At 40.5% G+C, this 17,395-nt stretch overlaps 2 protein-coding genes across 4 annotated transcripts in view; one reads left to right on the forward strand and one right to left on the reverse strand.

The window, feature by feature from the left end:
- LOC112256087 (cysteine-rich protein 2) overlaps positions 1-7,417 on the forward strand; it is a 26,281-nt gene extending 18,864 nt beyond the window's left edge. Inside the window, exons 1-4 of one of the 3 annotated variants that reach the window (XM_024429082.2) lie at positions 3,591-4,163; positions 4,820-4,894; positions 5,232-5,326; positions 6,806-7,417. In XM_024429082.2, the coding sequence (XP_024284850.1) occupies positions 4,840-4,894; positions 5,232-5,326; positions 6,806-6,943 (288 nt within the window). In that variant the 5' untranslated portion in view covers positions 3,591-4,163; positions 4,820-4,839 and the 3' untranslated portion in view covers positions 6,944-7,417. Of the gene's footprint in view, positions 1-3,590; positions 4,164-4,197; positions 4,333-4,819; positions 4,895-5,231; positions 5,327-6,805 lie in introns of those variants that run through there. The other 2 variants (XM_024429091.2, XM_024429075.2) reach the window with 2 other exon arrangements.
- LOC112256105 (solute carrier family 22 member 7-like) lies at positions 7,245-16,761 on the reverse strand. The gene is made up of 10 exons (XM_024429101.2): positions 16,372-16,761; positions 15,973-16,076; positions 11,047-11,201; positions 10,738-10,906; positions 10,524-10,647; positions 9,230-9,339; positions 8,731-8,945; positions 8,249-8,357; positions 7,944-8,156; positions 7,245-7,645 (listed from the first exon to the last, which is right to left on the reverse strand). Exons 1-10 carry the CDS (start codon positions 16,747-16,749, stop codon positions 7,564-7,566), a joined length of 1,659 nt encoding a protein of 552 aa, XP_024284869.1. The 5' UTR covers positions 16,750-16,761; the 3' UTR covers positions 7,245-7,563.
- Between the last annotated feature and the right edge of the window lie 634 nt (positions 16,762-17,395).

Raw genomic sequence — 17,395 nt, forward strand, 5'->3', positions numbered from 1 at the left:
GAGGGCTTGGGTTTTGAATATATGAAACGGAAAACTAGCCATTTTTACAGGTTAAAGATAACTTCTGAATACGAGGTTCACCGTATTCCAGTGTTGCCAACCAATTTTCAGGGTAAGTTGCTAGAGGCAGGTTGATTTGTTGCTAAATTACATTGTAATGTCATTGCGTGATAACGTAAAACTGCGTCATTACATAGAATACACAATAACGTTACTCAAATTGACTGAACATCTCGGAAACAAATATGATTTGACAATTGTTCAGGTACAGACTCCCACTCTTTTCTGTACTTCTGGCTGTACAATTTTGATTGAGACATGTTGATTGATGTTGTAAGTTCTGTTCAAGATCAAACGTTCGTGACCAACTACATTCATTGGGTTTGGCTCGTTGAACCCGTACTACTGCTGCAGTCAGCCAACAATGATTTGCAATTTGCTGAAATTGCTGCTGGCCTGCTGCTGCCTGTGCACGAGCTGAGCGCCTGCTGCTGCCTGTGCACGAGCTGAGCGCCTGCTGCTGCCTGTGCACGAGCTGAGCGCCTGCTGCTGAAGTCACTCACTCTGCACTTTTGCGGCCAGGCACATGTTTTGTGTCAGGAATCCACAGATATGTTTTTTAACTCACTGAATAATGTTCACTCTATCAGTGATATAGAATCTAAGCAGTGTGATGAACCCATCAAAGTTGAAGCGATTATAGAGTCTATCAAACATCTAAAGAACAATAAATCACCAGGTGTTGATGGAATTACATCAGAATGTTACAAATTATTTTCTGAACAAGTATTTGAAGTATTTTTTCGAGAGTATTAAAAACAATGGGGCCTCCCGGGTGTCGCAGTGGTCTAAGGCACTGTGTCGCAGTGCTAGCTGTGCCACCAGAGACTCTGGGTTCGAGCCCAGGCTCTTTTGCAGCTGGCCGCGACCGGGAGGTCCATGGGGCGACACACAACTGGCCTAGCGTCGTCCGGGTTGGGGAGGGCTTTGCCGGTAGGGATATCCTTGTCTCATCACGCACTAGCGACTCCTGTGGCGGGCCGGGCGCAGTGCACGCTAACCAGGTCGCCAGGTGCACGGTGTTTCCTCCGACACATTGGTGCGGCTGGCTTCCGGGTTGGATGCACGCTGTGTTAAGAAGCAGTGCGGCTTGGTTCGGTTTAGTTTCGCAGGATGCATGGCTCTCGACCTTCGTCTCTCCCGAGCCCGTATGAGAGTTGTAGCGATTAGACAATACAGTAACTACCATTAATTGGATACCACAAAATTGGGGCAAAAAAAAACATGTTCTCCCTCCTACAATGAGTCAGGGGTTAATAACACTGCCTAAAAAAGAAGTGCTGCTCATCGATAACTGGCGTCCAATTTGTATTCTTTTGACTATAAGATATTAGCCTTACTACTTGCAAAAAGAATGAAAGAAGTTCTGGATGCAATCATTGATGAAACACAGTCTGGCTTCATGAGGAACAGACATATTTCTCACAATATCAGACTAGTATTAGACATACTTGACTACTCAGACCTAATAACTGAGGATAGCTTCATATTATTTTTTTGATTTTTATAAAGCATTTGACACAGTAGAGCATCGGTTCCTCTTCCACTCCCTTGAGAGACTTGGCTTTGGGGATTTTTCTGTAAGGCTATTAAGACTCTCTATGCAAATGTTAACAGCTCTATCAAATTGAAATATGACACCTCACCTAGATTTGAGTTAAAAAGAGGAATTAGGCAAGGTTGTCCTATCTCCTCGTACCTGTTTTTATTAATCACCCAACTTCTTGCAAATTCTTTAGATAATAGTCATGTACAAGGTATTTCCATAGCTGGTAAAGAAATTATTATAAGCCAGCTGGCTGACGATACTACACTTTTCTGAAAGACGCTAACCAAATCCCATATCGATCAATGTGATACAATCCTTTTCCAAAGCGTCTGGTCTATATCTTAACATTAATAAATGTGAACTCATAGCTGTCAAAGATTGTGTGACACCTTCATATTATGATATTCCAGTAAAAGAAGAACTTACATATTTAGGCATAACCATTACAAAGGATCAGAAGTCTAGAGGCTTATTCAATTTGAACCCTCTTATTAAAAAACCCCAGAAGAAGCTAAATCAATAGCTACAGAGGGACTTATCTTGAAAAGGTAGAGTCCTAATAACCAAGGCTGAAGGTATCTCTAGACTAACATATGGCGCTCTATCTTTATATCTTGACAGTAAAATAAGCAAGGAGATAGACCAGATGCTTTTCAACTTTCTGTGGAGAAACCGTATCCATTACACTAGGAAAACTGTTGTAATTAACACTTAAGAGAATGGTGGGCTGAATTTTCTGGACTTTACTACCTTAAATAATACTTTTAAGATCAATTGGATAAAACAATTCCGAAGAAGACCCACTTCTATCTGGAATTTTATTCCTCATCATGTCTTCTCTACTTTTGGTGGCCTTAACTTCATGCTGTTTTGCAATTATAATATAATATTATAATATTTATAATATTGACAAAGTGAAACTTTCTGCATTTCATCGGCAGGTTTTCTTGTCATGGTCCTTAATTTATAAACACAATTTTTCTCCAAACAGATATTATATATGAAATAATCGGGATATATTGTATAAAAATACTTATTTGTTTTTAGATTATTGGTTTTGAAATAATATCCTATTGGTGAGCCAACTGGTAAATGCAGAGGGTCTTTTACTCAGTTATAAGGAATTCTTATCACTTTACAAGGTCCTGTAACACCTAAAGATTTTGCAATTTTTTTTAGATGCCATTCCCTCAGGTGTTGCTCTATTATTCAGGAACGTATCAAGACCTGACCCTCAGAGCCTACCTTCTATTGACCCTGTTGACTCATCAGTAGGAAAGATTTGTTTCTCTTTTGGTCCATTCAACAACAGAGCGATACGATCCTTGTTTCAGCAGGATGTTGTATCTACTTATGTCATGCCTTATTGGAATGGATTTATTGATCATATCTGTTGGGGGAAAAAAATGGATGCTGCCACACATACCTAGTTGTTAACAAAATTAAGGAAGTTTCCTTTAAAATTATTCATAAATATTATCCTACCAAACACTATATGAAGAAGTTTAAGGAAAACATCAACTCAAATTGCTCCTTTTGTAATGACCACCCAGAAACAGTGGCAAGACATCAGTAGATTTATAATTGAACACATTTATGAAGATCTTACACTATTGTGGAGAGATGTACTGCTTGGATTCTTTACCTATGATTGGAATAAGCTGAAAAAATGTTATGTAATTAATTTCATTATTCTCTTGGCCAAATTTCATATTCACAAATGTACATTTACAAAAAAATATATATATATATTACCCTACAAAAATAAATTTAACTGTATTTTAAGACAATTAAATACTATACTAACAAAAAAGCTGTTAGAATTATAAGTGCATGTACAGTATGTCCCTTAAGGTTCTTGTGTAAGGTGATATTGTACCCCCTAGCTCAATTGTCCATTATATATAATGTATATATTCTTGTGTTCCCTCATGTACTCTCTGTATTGATTTGTTGTTAATACACAAAAAGGAAAGGCACATGTTTTGTGACTGAGCGTGCATTTTAGCATTTGAGTCACTTTTCAAAAGTTTCTAAAAGTTCCAAATAAATGTTTTAAAGTAGCTAAATTTGTTTCTAGGTGCTGTTTGAAAAAAAGTTGCCATGGTAGTCTAAAAAGTTGCTAAATCTACCAACACAATTGCTAAATTGGCATCACTGCAGAATTCACCAAGGTTCTCATCTCTCGTTTCATGATGGGCATGACCATGCAGCCTACATCATGGAGGGGGGTAGGCTATGCTTGGTTTTTAATCAAATAAAACGAAATGGGCAAGAAATGTGCTTTTTATGTCTCTAAATATGAAGTATACTGGCACCAAAAGCACATTACTCTACTCTTGTTCCATTGCACATATGAGCAGTGTGTATCACAGCTGGATAGGCTGCGTTTCCGCAGTCAAAATTCAAGCCATTACCAACTGCGTTACCTCTAAAACCAGCTTTTGGTTGGCCTTAAATATCCCTATCAGCGCTGCCGGAAATTAGCACTTTGGGTCAAGTTTTTAAGGACATGCCTAAAATACACCCGCTCATCTGAGCTGTTATAAAACAGGTAAATTGCCGAACCTGGTTTTAGCGCTAGAAAATGATACTACGCCAGTTTTTACTTGACGAAATTGCAAAACGAACGTGCGTTTGACACTAGCGCCGCCTTAAACCAGCCAAAAATAGAGCCATGCGTCTTTAAACAACTCTGATTACAAGATTCAAGATTGACCCATGTTAGAACTTTCAACAGATCTTTTTAACAAACAACTTGTTGGGTTTAACGTTTCCTTTAGAGATTAAAAATGATTTTGAAGGAATGGGTGGGGTAGTTGCTGATCGCTCGATGTTAAATTTATAATGATTTATAATCTGTTGAATTTTGCCTTTTGTAAAACGTTGTAAACCCAAACTTTCTGTCATGTATCATGTCACTGTTTAATCTGAAAACAGAGTTTATGTGTTTGGTTAACCTGAATAGACATTTTTTATATTTTGAATAATTATGTCAAGTAGGAGATTACATTTATTTTGTCAGCTGGACTTGGTCACTGGTATGTTGAGTTTGTGTCTTTTGCACTGGTTTGTCCTTATGTTTGCTGTCTGGTAATTTGTAGAAAATCTAATATGTGAGTTTATGTAGGGTTAATTTATGAGCTTAATTGAGGCTGATTTATTTGTTTCTGTCAGGTGAATAACCTCTAGCTATTGTTGTTTTGTCAGTACCTCCCCCTCAGACCAGGATGTTTGCTGGAGAGACCTCACTCTGTCCTGGCTGTGAAAAAGTGGTCTATTTTGGTAAGTTTTGGTCAGACTGTTCATGATTGATTTATGATATAAACATTGAGCACTCAACTATGCATTATGTGCTTTCTTATATTTATTTTTCTATGTTGGACTGATAGTTCAAGTGGTCACTTCGCAGACTCTTATATTTTCAAAGTGAACTACAGTGAGTGCATACATTTTTGGTATGTGATCAATGTGGGAATTGAACCCAAGACCTCAGTGTGGCAATCACCATGTTTTTACCAACTGATCCACATAGTACCTACCAGTACCTACTTTTTCTTAATTATCCTGACATGCCAGTTGAATGAGGTAATCATAGTGAGGTGTTTGTCTGTCTCTGCAGCAGAGAAGGTGATGTCCCTGGGTAGGAACTGGCACCGACCCTGCCTGCGCTGTGAGAGGTGTAAGAAGACACTGACCTCTGGTGGACATGCTGAGGTATTACATCCACATTAATACTGTCTACTACAGTTACTGATGACCTGAAGCGAGGGCTGCTTTTAAGATCAACATCAGTGTTTCTGTGTTGAAGTTCATAAGTAAGGTTGATTTGATTGATTTTATTATTAAAGTGTCTTGCATTTTCAGGATGCCTAGCCCACATGGACTTATAAGACAATCTGAAGATGCATTGATGTTGGTCAATTAAATCATACATAGAAGTGATTTAGCTCGTCTGGTAGGCTTGTGTCACTGGGCAGCTTGCGGCTGTGCTTCCCTTTGTAGTCTGTAATAGTTTGCAAGCCCTGCCACATAAAATGAGCGTCGGAGCCAGTGTACAGTAGTATGATTCAATCTTAGCCCTGTATTGACACTTTGCCTGTTTGATGGTTCGTCGCAGGGCATAGCAGGATTTCTTGTAAGCTTCCGGATTAGAGTCCCGGACCTTGAAAGCGGCAGCTCTACCCTTTAGTGCGAATGTTGCTTGTAATCCATGACTTCTGGTTGGGGTATGTACGTACAGTCACTGTGGGGACGACGTCCTCAATGCACTTATTGATGAAGCCAGTGACTGATGTGGTGTACTCCTCAATGCCATCGGAAGAATCCTGGAACATGTTTCAGTCTGTGATAGCAAAACAGTCCTGTTGTTTAGCATCTGCTTCATCTGACCGAGTCACTGGTGCTTCCTGCTTTAATTTTTGCTTTTAAGCAGGAATCAGGAGGATAGAGTTGTGGTTGGATTTACCAAATGGAGGGCGAGGGAGAGCTTTGTACGCATCTCTGTGTGTGGAGTACAGGTGATCTACAATTGTTTTCCCTCTGGTTGCACATTTAACATGTTGATAGAAATTTGGTAGAACTGATTTAAGTTTTCCTGCATTAACGTCTCCGGCCACTAGGAGCGCCGCCTCTGGGTGAGTGGTTTCCTGTTTGCTTATTTCCTTATGCAGCTGACTGAGTGCGGTCATAGTGCCATCATCTGTCTGTGGTGGTAAATAAACAGCCACGAAAAGTATAGCTGAAAACTCTCTAGGCAAGTAGTGTGGCCTGCAGTTTGTCACAATATACTCTACTTCGGGTGAGCAAAATCTAGAGACTTCCTTAGATTTTGTGCACCAGCTGTAGTTTACAAATATGCACAGACCCCCCACCCCCTCCGTCTTACCGGAGTGTGCTGTTCTATCCTGCCGGTGCAGCGTATATCCCGCTAGCTGACTATCCATGTCGTCATTCAGCCACGATTCCGTGAAACATAGGATATTACAGTTTTTGATGTCCCGTTGGTAGGATATCCACACCTTGTCTAATTTATTGTCCAATGATTGCACGTTTTGTCTAATTCAAGGTGAGTGATCGCTGCCCTGATATACAGAAGCTCTTTTTTGCCGTAAGATACCGTTGCAGAATGTACAAATTATGTACAAAATAAGTTTAAAAAATGTAAATTGAGAAAAATTGTTTCCCTTGTTACAGCATGAAGGGATACCTTATTGCCACGTCCCTTGCTACGGCATCCTGTATGGACCAAAAGGAGTGAACATCGGCAAGGTGGGCTGTTACGTCTATGAGAAAGAAGACATGGAGCAAACTGAAATACCCAGCCAGTCCTAACCACACACTAAAAGTGAGAAGAATGGGGTTTCTGTTTGATTAGGGTCATTTCAGTGACTGAATTGAGTGACTGAAGTGATTCACTGACTGAATTTGACAGGTATTGCAATGGAACCGACCACATGCTTGCTGATAAACATGAGGTATTTTTGTGTGTATTTTTACATATTGTTTGTATAACATAATAATGTTTCAGAATATTTAAATCACTTTTGCTACCTGCTAAGCACACAGATTTATAAAATATATATCTAACAACAGGTTCATATCCAATATTAAAGATTGATTGCATACATTTGTCAATGGTTATGGTGAGGAAGAATGCATAAAGAGTTATGATACGTTATCAAAGATAATATTTTGTTCCTCATTCATATGAAACAGAAAGGAGTCTTTACTAAATAAGATAATGCAGTATTGGAATTGAGTGGAAAATTAGAATTTGTATAGGAGGAATAAAATGAATTATGCTTGTCTTGTTTTATTAAATCAGTGCTAGGTTTGAATGTTGTTTTTGATGTGGAACAAACACAATGAGATTACTTTAAAAGGTGTTTGAAAATTGTTGTTGGTGCACATTTGGGCATATAAAAAATATTTCCGGAAAGAATATCTTAGTATCAATTTTCCCCCTCATCGTTGGCCTTTGATTTTAGAGGGATTTCTGTTGTTTCCACAACTTGGGATCCAGCCAAACTTTTCCTAGAATTGTACATAAAAAGAATAAACACATAGTCATTGATAAAACACTATGATAATCATCAACAACCATATTTGCAAAGAATTTACAGATTGTACCCTGGCAAAATGCTTGCTTGAGAAATTGTGGTTTGCTAGGTTTAGGCTAGTATTTTAGAATTGTAGCAACTAGGCAATGGCGGAGCGATTTCTGCATAATTAGCCTTTAATAGATGCATTGTGATCTGTCTAGTGCGCTGCTCTTTAACGCACCTTGGATTGAATCTCAACCTATCATACCCTGTCTCAACCTATATCATACCCTGTCTGCCCGTCCTCAATGTCCTGAATGGTCTCTGGTAGACAGCGGTCACGTGTCTCAGGCAGCATCCTGGCCACCAGGCTAGCCAGCAGGGCTATGGAGCAGAGGAGGACCTGCGGAAGGTCCCTCCACACCTCGTCAAGCAGCAGGATGAGAGGGGCCAGAGAAACCCCCAGGCGACCCATGGATGAGTTGTAGCCCATGCCATTCTGCCTGAAAGACAGAGAGAGAAATATACAGAACACACATTTTTGACCTGTCTGTCTTTAGTTACACTTTAAATCGGAGACACAGGTGTGATTTACCTGACCACAGTAGGGAACAGCTCAGAACTGTATAACACGACAGTTGTGAAGGATGCTGCCGAGCAACCCTTCCCCAGCATCGCCACCACCGTCCTTAAAACAGACATGTCTGAAGTGGAGGAGAGGAACGACATAACCTTTCCTTTAAGTCAACGTTTCCCACCATATTTAAATATTTAGGATGAGTTCATGAATAACTGAAAAAGACGAACACACCCCAGCAGAACTCGATGGTAACTTGTGTAGAGTTGTGATAATTCCTTTAGAGATGTGATACTGCCAGGGTCTGTTTTAACCCAGCTCTAACACACCTGATTCATCTAAGCATGGTCTTCAATTTAGAAAACTATAGTTGAATCAGGTAGTATGTCAGTGCTGCACTAGAGGAATGGCAGTATTAGTTGACAGCCTCAATACATTATAAGATGTCTCCTGGACTTGAATTGGCCGCCTCCCTGATCCCCCACAAAGAAAGCACTCACCTCTGGGTAGGAAAATATTAATAGCGAGACAGATTCCAGCTCCTAGCAGAGATCCTACTTCTGTGTTTCTCCTGCCCACTTTATCCAGAAGGTAGTACACTGATAGTGTGACTGGGAGTTCTATGGCACCATACACAAACTGGGTTAGATATATGTTGAGCCCAAATCCAGTGATGTTGAAGCTAATGCCATAATATGTTGAAGCCACACCATACCTTTGGGATGAGAAGTCAGGTTGGCATTGTTGGTGTTGTTAAACAGTGTAGAGCTATGTCATGTGTTTTGACACAGTTTGACGTGAGCTAAAAGTCTAATTTAAAGTTGAATTTACATTTCAGGATATTCTCTTATGTGGATATTAGATCAAAACGGTCAAATGAAATCTTACCCAACTTGATAGCATCAATACATTCCTACATTATTGTGTGTGGCCAGACATGATGAACATGCGTTTACTAAAGCAACTTGTATCAGATATCATGAGACCGGGGATATTCACCACACTATGCCTGTGAGTAGAGCCAGTCTCCTCATCTTTGGGGTCCTGATCAAGTCCAGGTAGGAGTAGGTTCTGTCTTTTCTCTCTGTCACAACGATACTGGACAGCGTCTGGTGGCGAGAAGAACAGAGGTGGATCAGTTGCTGTATCTCAAATCAACCCCTAGACGTTATCTCCTCGACGCTCCTGTAGATATGAAAAGATTGGATATACATAAGCAATATGAAAAAAATCCCACCCAGGCTTTAAGAGTTAAAGTAAACAGGTCCTAGATCTATTTGTGCTGTCTTGCCAAATCTGACCATAGGAGTTAGCGAGACAGTCCCTGTGCACAAGAAGGCCAAAGTAACCTGTCTAAATAACTATCGCTCCATAGCACTCACATCTGCAGCCATGAAATGCTTTGAAAGGAAAGTTATGGCTCACATCAACACCATCATCCCAGACACCCTAGACCCACTCCAATTCACATAACACCCAAACAGATCCACATATGACACAATCTCTATTGCGCTCCACACTGCCCTTTCCCACCTGGACAAAAGGAACACCAACGTTAGAATTCTGTTCGTTGACTACAGCTCAGTGTTCAACACCATAGTGCCCTCCAAGCTCATTACTAAGCTAAGGACCCTGGGACTAAACACCTCCCTCTGCAACTGGATCCTCAACTCCCTGATGGGCTGCCCCCTGGTGGTGAGGGTAGGCAACAACACATCCGCCACGCTGTCCCTCAACACAGGGCCCACTGACACTCTTGCACTGGCTCTATGCACAATCACTGGACTCTACCCACTCATACTACACTGACACTCCAACACTAACATATACACACACACATTCTACATATGCTCACACACACAAAACACAAACACATCCATATTGACTCCACACACACGTACACTTTCACACTCTTTTATACTCTTCACATGCTGCTGCTACTCTGTTAATTATTTATCCTGATTGCCTAGTCACTTTAACCCCTACCTACATGTAAATGTTACCTCAACTACCTCGTACCCCAAGCACATTGACTCGGCATCCTTGTATATACTGTAGCCTTGTTATTATTTTATTGTGTTACTATTTTGTGTTAATATTTCCTTTTTATTTGGTAATTTCCGTTAAGTAAGTATTTCACTGTATAATCTACACCTGGTGTACTCAGCGCATGTGGCAAATACAATTTGATTAGATTTGTGCACAAACAGATCTGGAACCAGGCTAGACGGAAGAGTGAAGGAATTTAAATAACCATATTGCTTAAACTTATCCTATCCTGGCAATTGCTTACCTCTGGTGTAATTTTGGATGCAAACTCCTGCTTCTGGTTAATCTGGGCACATTGTTGCAAATAAAAGTTTGCTTTCTCAAACTTCCCATTGGCTATGAGCCACCTGGCTGACTCAGGAATCCACCTATTGGAGGAGGTAAAGATGTTATTCACAATAACACAGCAACTGTTAACTGTCCATTCATTTGTTCGTTAGTCCCTCCCTCCCTCTGACCTCCATGTGAGTATGGCCAGGACGAGAGGTGAGGTGACCACTATGGTCAGCTGTCTCCAGTCGTTCACACAATAGGCTATGGCTGGAATCATGGAGTTACCAAACGTCCAGGACAGGCTGTCAATCACTCCCACTAATTTTCTGTGCTCAATGTCCACCCACTCCACACCTGAGGATGGCACAACGCAACACCAGATGAGTCAAGGATAGTCTCTGAGACACCACGTGGGTTGTCTGTATTCATCTAGTGGTGGGTGGGCTTCGTGTGTGTGTGTGTTTGGCTGTGTGCATGTGTGTGTGTATAATCACTGAGTACTGATGAGATGATGACGATGCCAGTGATGCCGAACCCAGTGAAGAACCTGAGCACAGCAAACATTATGAAGGAGGTGGAGAAAGCACTGGCAACACCAAACAGCATGCCAGAGATATAGGACACCAGGAGCATGGTCTTCCTACCAAACCTAGAGAAAAAAGACAACATGTGAAGATAAAGTGAACAGAAAAATATCTAATTACATTAAGTAAGTTTCTCCGAGCTAGAATGGCCCATAGGGCAGGGGCCTATTTCCCTCTCTGTAGTGTGAGGCAACTCCCCTCTTTCAATTAGAAATATAATAAGATAAGCTTATGTAAAGAGAATACAAATACAAATGTCCCCTTAATTTTATCGATTTAAAAAATATTAAAGACCAAATGTAGCTGTTTTTATATCAATGTCAAATTGTCAGTCTCTCTTGGATCAAAGTAGAGGAAAGATAAATGTTAATGTGAGAAATATTAATGTGTTGAAATAGCTCTGACAGACAAACTTACCCCACCAGACATGCCACCAGGGGTCTCTACACAGCCCCAAATCCAGAATGAATTCAAGGAACTCCCTTCCATTTCAAATTACACAAGCAAACAGCAAAATGTACTTTAATAAATTTATAAAAACAGCACAATGCCTTTGCCCTTTCTTTTCTTTTTTTAGGGGGTAGATCAGCTTTAATATTGCAGATAGATTGTAGCTTCCCTCAATGTAATTGTCTTCATAATTTCCAATCCCCCCTGTCTTACCCTAATAACTCATAGGCATATGTGTACTGATGTATGTATGCACGTAACTGCTAGATGTTACTGAATGTAAATGTACTATATGAAAATGTAATATATGAATGTATTAGGATGTAGGCATAGAGTAATGGGTCTCTCTGTTTCTCTCAGTGTTGTGTTAGTAGGACCTTTCTAGGTCCTGTTGTTATTATTTTAAATGTGTGTAGTTCAGTCCTTGAGCTGTTCCTGTCTATTGATGTTCTGTAATATGTCATGTTTTATGTTTCATGTGGACCCCAGGAAGTGTAGCTGCTGGTTCAGCAATAGCTAATGTCGCCAAACCCACTGGCTACAGGTTATCTACAAGTCTCTGCTAGGTGAAGCCCCGCCTTATCTCAGCTCACTGGTCACCATAGCAGCACCCACTCGTAGCACGCGCTCCAGCAGGTATATCTCACTGGTCACCCCTATTCCTCCTTTGGTCGCCTTTCCTTCCAGTTCTCTGCTGCCAATGACTGGAACGAACTGCAAAAATCACTGAAACTGGAGACTCATATCTCCCTCACTAGCTTTAAGCACCAGCTGTCAGAGCAGCTCACAGATCACTGCACCTGTACATAGCCCATCTGTAAACAGCCCATCTATCTACCTCATCCCCATACTGTATTTATTTATTTATATTGCTCCTTTGCACCCCAGTATCTCTACTTGCACAGTCATCTTCTGCACATCTACCATTCCAGTGTTTAATTGCTATATTGTAATTACTTCGCCACCATGGCCTATTTATTGCCTTAACTCCCATATCTTACCTCATTTGCACTCACTGTATATGGACTTTTTCTTTTCTTTTTTCTACTGTATTATTCACTGTATGTTTAGTTTATTCCATGTGTAACTCTGTGTTGTTGTATGTGTCGAATTGCTGTACTTTATCTTGGCCAGGTCGCAGTTGCAAATGAGAACTTGATCTTAACTAGCCTACCTGGTTAAATAAAGGTGAAATAAAAAATATATTAAAAAAATGGGGACATAGCCAAGAGAAGATGTTTGCTGGTGGGGGTGCTGCAATTCTTTTTGCATACGGCTGTATCGGTCTGATAATACAGGAGTAGTAAAGGCTCAATACAATACTTTTGTGAGAGAAAAAAATGTCTCCCGAGCTGCAGAGGGCTAAATGCAGAAGACACATTTCACTTGAAGGCATTCAGTTGTACAACTGACTAAGTATCCCCCTTTCCTATATCCGTCCGCTAATACGGGGAAGGCCAGACCGCAGCCGTCTATGCCCGCAGATTGAAGAGGCCGGCATTTTCTGAGCTAAACTGACAAAGACACACCTCCAACAACACATAAAACCTCACTTAATTCTGCCCAAAAACAATTACAATTTCTCTCAACAGTGGCATGTGGACTTTTTAGGTGAGCGCTGATGCCTGTAATAAGTAGTGCCCACTTTGTGAAAGGCAGTGGCGCATTATATTTTGCTCGTCCATTCCCAGCGTGCCTCTCCAGGGTGCTGTTGGAGAGACGTATCGCTGCCACGCTCCACCAACATTCCGTCAAAATGAACGAACATAAATCATGTAGCAGATATAGGATATGGTAGAAATAGTATGTGGCTTTTTCTGTAGCTTATAGGCTGGAGATATAATGTAGAAGTAATGGGACAGACACTTTTTACATCATGCAGGTTTCTCTGATAAAATACTCTAACCTATAAGGCGCCTTATATAAAAAAAAATGTGCTGACATGTTAACAAACCATATATACTAAAAACAGTAGAGGCCAAAGTAACAATGGACAATATGGAATGGATAATCAGGCTACTCAAAACTGCTGTCCAGAAGTTTCACCCCTTGGGCTAAATTGTCATGATCATTGGTTTCAAGTTTGTATCCATAGCGAAAAAATAAAATACTTCTGCATTTCCCGCTGTGTAAACACATTGCAAATAGGCTCAGGATAACTCCTGATAAAGTTGGGTATATGATATTCATAGCTTAAACAGCCAAATTGATTAGTGTGGTGGAAATGTAATATGGATTAGTCACAGGAATCAGGATTAATAAAGCCAATGGAAAAGCTTGTTTTAGAAACAGTGGGACTAAGACATGGATGAGCATTCATAAAATTACATCGCAGGCAGACACTGTAGGATACACCCCAGTAAGCACAGACCGACGCCAATGTCTTTTGGATGTCTTTTTTTGGTCCTATCTGGACCAGCAATCTTTTTGTTTGGTGCAGTCTAGACCGGTCTTGATTTCCACACCCACAGAAGTTAGTTTTTGGTCCAGTCTAGACCAGCCTTGATTTTGCTCAACTATAGACGCCTATGTTTGGTTCGGATTTGGTGTGGTCACAACCGGCCTTGATTTCTGGAAAATACATATTGTCTTTTCACTTTTCATTCAGAACCTAAATTGAACCTAACTTCAACGTCTGGAAAATACGGATTTTAGACGTCTTTTCAACATAATTTTGCTTACTCTGAGTATTCTAGTTTTGCAGGGGGCAATATGTTTGTCTCACCTAGGGTGGCAGAATTGCCAGGACCAGCCCTGAATACAGGTGTAATAAAGGCCCAGTGCACTACTTTTGTAAAAAAAAAGTTTCCTGCAGCTAAAGACGGAAGAGTTGTAAAGGCCAAGTATTATTTTTTTTACAAATAATAAATAAATATTCCCATTTTTCAAGGTGCTGCAGCACCCTCAGAACTCCCATGGCTATGAATGGGGATCCTAATAAAATATTAAATACTAAATACTAAACCTAATACAATTAGGTACCATAAAACAGTTTTCTATTAAAGTAAAAAATATGTATATAAAAGAATGCTTTTTAGAAATATAATTATTTCTCAAGCAATCATTTTGAGGGGAAAACTTTTATAGGTTTGGAATTCTCTTTGTTATTGGTAAATTAACAAATTTGCCACCTGGTGATGTCACCAGGCAAGCCACAACTCCACCCATGCAAAACCTGCTATTTAGAAGGTCCTGTGTATGTTGTATTTTCAACCAGCAACTACACTATATATAAAAAAGTATGTGGACACCCCTTCAAATTAGTGGATTCGGCTATTTCAGCCACAATTGTTGCTGACAGGTGTCTAAAATCAAGCACACAGCCATGCTGTCGCCACAGACAAACATTGGCAGTAGAATGGCCTTACTGAAGAGCTCATTGACTTTCATCGTGGCACCGTCATAGGATGACACCTTTCCAACAAATTATTTGTAAAATTTCTGCCCTGCTAGAGCTGCCCCGTTCAACTGTCTAGGAGCACGAGCCGCTCAGCCACGAAGTGGTAGGCTACCTGCCCCAATGCATAGTGCCAACTGTAAAGTTTGGTGGATAAGGAATAATGGTACTGTGCTGTTTTTCATGGTTTGGGCTAGGCCCCTTAGTTCCAGTGAAGGTAAATATTAATGCTCCAGCATACAATGACATTCTAGATGATTCTGTGCTTCCAACTTTGTGGCAAAAGTTTGGGGAAGACCCTTTTCTGTTTCAGCATGACAATGACCCCGTGCACAAAACAAGGTCCATACAGAAATGGTTTGACGAGATTGGTGTGGAAGAACTTGACTGGCCTGGACAACGTTCTGAGCTCAACCCCATTGAACAGCTTTGGGATTAATTGAAACACTGATTGCGAGCCAGACCTAATCACCCAACATCAGCGCCCAACCTCACTAATGTTCTTGTGGCTGAAAGGAAGCAAGTCCCAGCAGCAATGTTCCAACATCTAGTGGAAAGGCTTCCCAGAAGAGTGGAGGCTGTTATAGTAGCAAAGAGTGGACCAAATCTATACAACTTTTTTTGTTTCCATTCAGAGACAGTCTACTTCATGGTTTTAGGTCATCTTGGAAATCCAGAACTAAAATCTCAAGTAATTGCATCAGATGCTCGAATAAGATCTGGGGAAAGACATGTTAGGAAATGTACTAGAATGAGGAGGGGAAGCAGCGCGGTAGCTCCACCCTCCTCTCTTTCCAAGTTACCGGCGGGTCTATTGGCCAAAAGATGCTAACAGTGATGCAGTGACGGTTCCTCATTAGTCATTGCATCCGCACATTCTGTTGACACTACCATACCAGTTATGTTACGTGCGTCTGTACACAAGAGATTTGTTTTAAGGTGACTCTAAAATCCACTGTCTATGAATTTATAAATGATTGTTAACTTACCTGTCACTCAGACTACCAAAGGTCATTGCTCCGAACATCACTCCCAAGAAGAAGATGGTGGCCGTCGCCTTATTTTGCCCTTTCTGGTCACACACCAAGTCCCACTGATGTAAGAGGTAGAAATAAGAATAAACAGACAACACATTCAAGGTACCGTATAAAAGAGAACAGCCTCTCTACTTCCATTTTGTGAAATAATTTAATTGAGTAGCTAGCACTGCAACATTCAATGAGATTTGTAGAGATTTGTACTTACAAATAATACTTCATTTCTATGCAACCATGTGTAGTGGTCGAAGAATGACATACAATGAGTACAACATGGCCTTTTATTCAATGAGACATTCATTGACTACATTATTACCTATAGTCTAGTGACAAAAAGACAGAAAAGCTTACCTCTGTAGCCAGAGTGGATTTGAAGGTGCTGTTGTCATATACCCATCCATTCTGACAGGGGACTGTAGCTAGGTCACTGTCATTGGAGTTGGACAGGAGGTGGAACTGGGGTTCTGGGAACATCTTGCAGGAGCTTGGAGTCCCATCTTCTTGTACTGGAATAGTGACAGTCAGTCTCTGCTCCTGGGTCAGATTCCCAAAGACACCCTCATCATCCAGAGTGCTGAGGTCACAGCGGTGAGAGGGCACGGCCGCTATAAAGTTACCCAGCATAAAGTGACAAGGCAGGGTGAATCGTGCAACGAAGCTGATAATAATGATCATAATCTGGAACCGTCCAAATCCATTGATATCCGAGAGTAGGTGCTCAAACTTCATCTTCCACTTGGTCCAGACAGACTTCTTGTAATACTGAAAGCACAGCAATCACACTCATTCACATTCATACTTTGGAACCAAGAAAATATTTCATAATCTTTTACCAAGTCTAAAGGTTGTCTGTCTGTTGGTCCAACTGTCTCATTGTTAGTTAAACCTTGCGAAACAGATCAATCTTTTACTGTGCAAAATAAATTAAATAAACCACTTCTGCTTGTTAAAGAATGCCTTCATATACATTAATTGGTGATGCATTGACAGCAAGTAGTTGCTTGAGCAACTAAAGAATATTTCACCATTTCAAAGTTTCAGGAATTCAATAATATGTGAACAGTTCAAAAAGAGAATGGAACATGATGTCTGTGCTTTTCAAACTCCATTGCTCATTGTCAAGCCAAACATACCATGGCAATGAATGACAAGTACTTGACAGCATGATGGCACCAACAGGCTGGGACTCAGGCTTGTTCCCACCCAAGTGGGAATGAGCCTAAGGCTAGATATGCTGAAACACATCACCATTTTTTAAATGTTTTGTTCTATTGAACGTGCCACCACAATAAAGGTATTTAACTCCATGGAAATAATAACAATACACAGTCAGAATTATCCAAAATACAAGTTACAACTCGTGACAGGAGTTGAA

This window comes from Oncorhynchus tshawytscha, linkage group LG01 (genome assembly GCF_018296145.1).
Source record: "Oncorhynchus tshawytscha isolate Ot180627B linkage group LG01, Otsh_v2.0, whole genome shotgun sequence".
Lineage (NCBI taxonomy): Eukaryota > Metazoa > Chordata > Actinopteri > Salmoniformes > Salmonidae > Oncorhynchus > Oncorhynchus tshawytscha.

Bases quoted from the DNA above. Each gene is read 5' to 3' on its own strand.
- LOC112256105 (XM_024429101.2), bottom strand. From the start codon at position 16,749: ATGAAGTTTGAGCACCTACTCTCGGATATCAATGGATTTGGACGGTTC. The intron at 16,077-16,371 runs GTAAGCTTTTCT...CTCTTACATCAG, and splicing joins AATCCACTCTGGCTACAGAG to TGGGACTTGGTGTGTGACCA. The intron at 9,340-10,523 runs GTAAGCAATTGC...TCTCGCCACCAG, and splicing joins CATCCAAAATTACACCAGAG to ACGCTGTCCAGTATCGTTGT.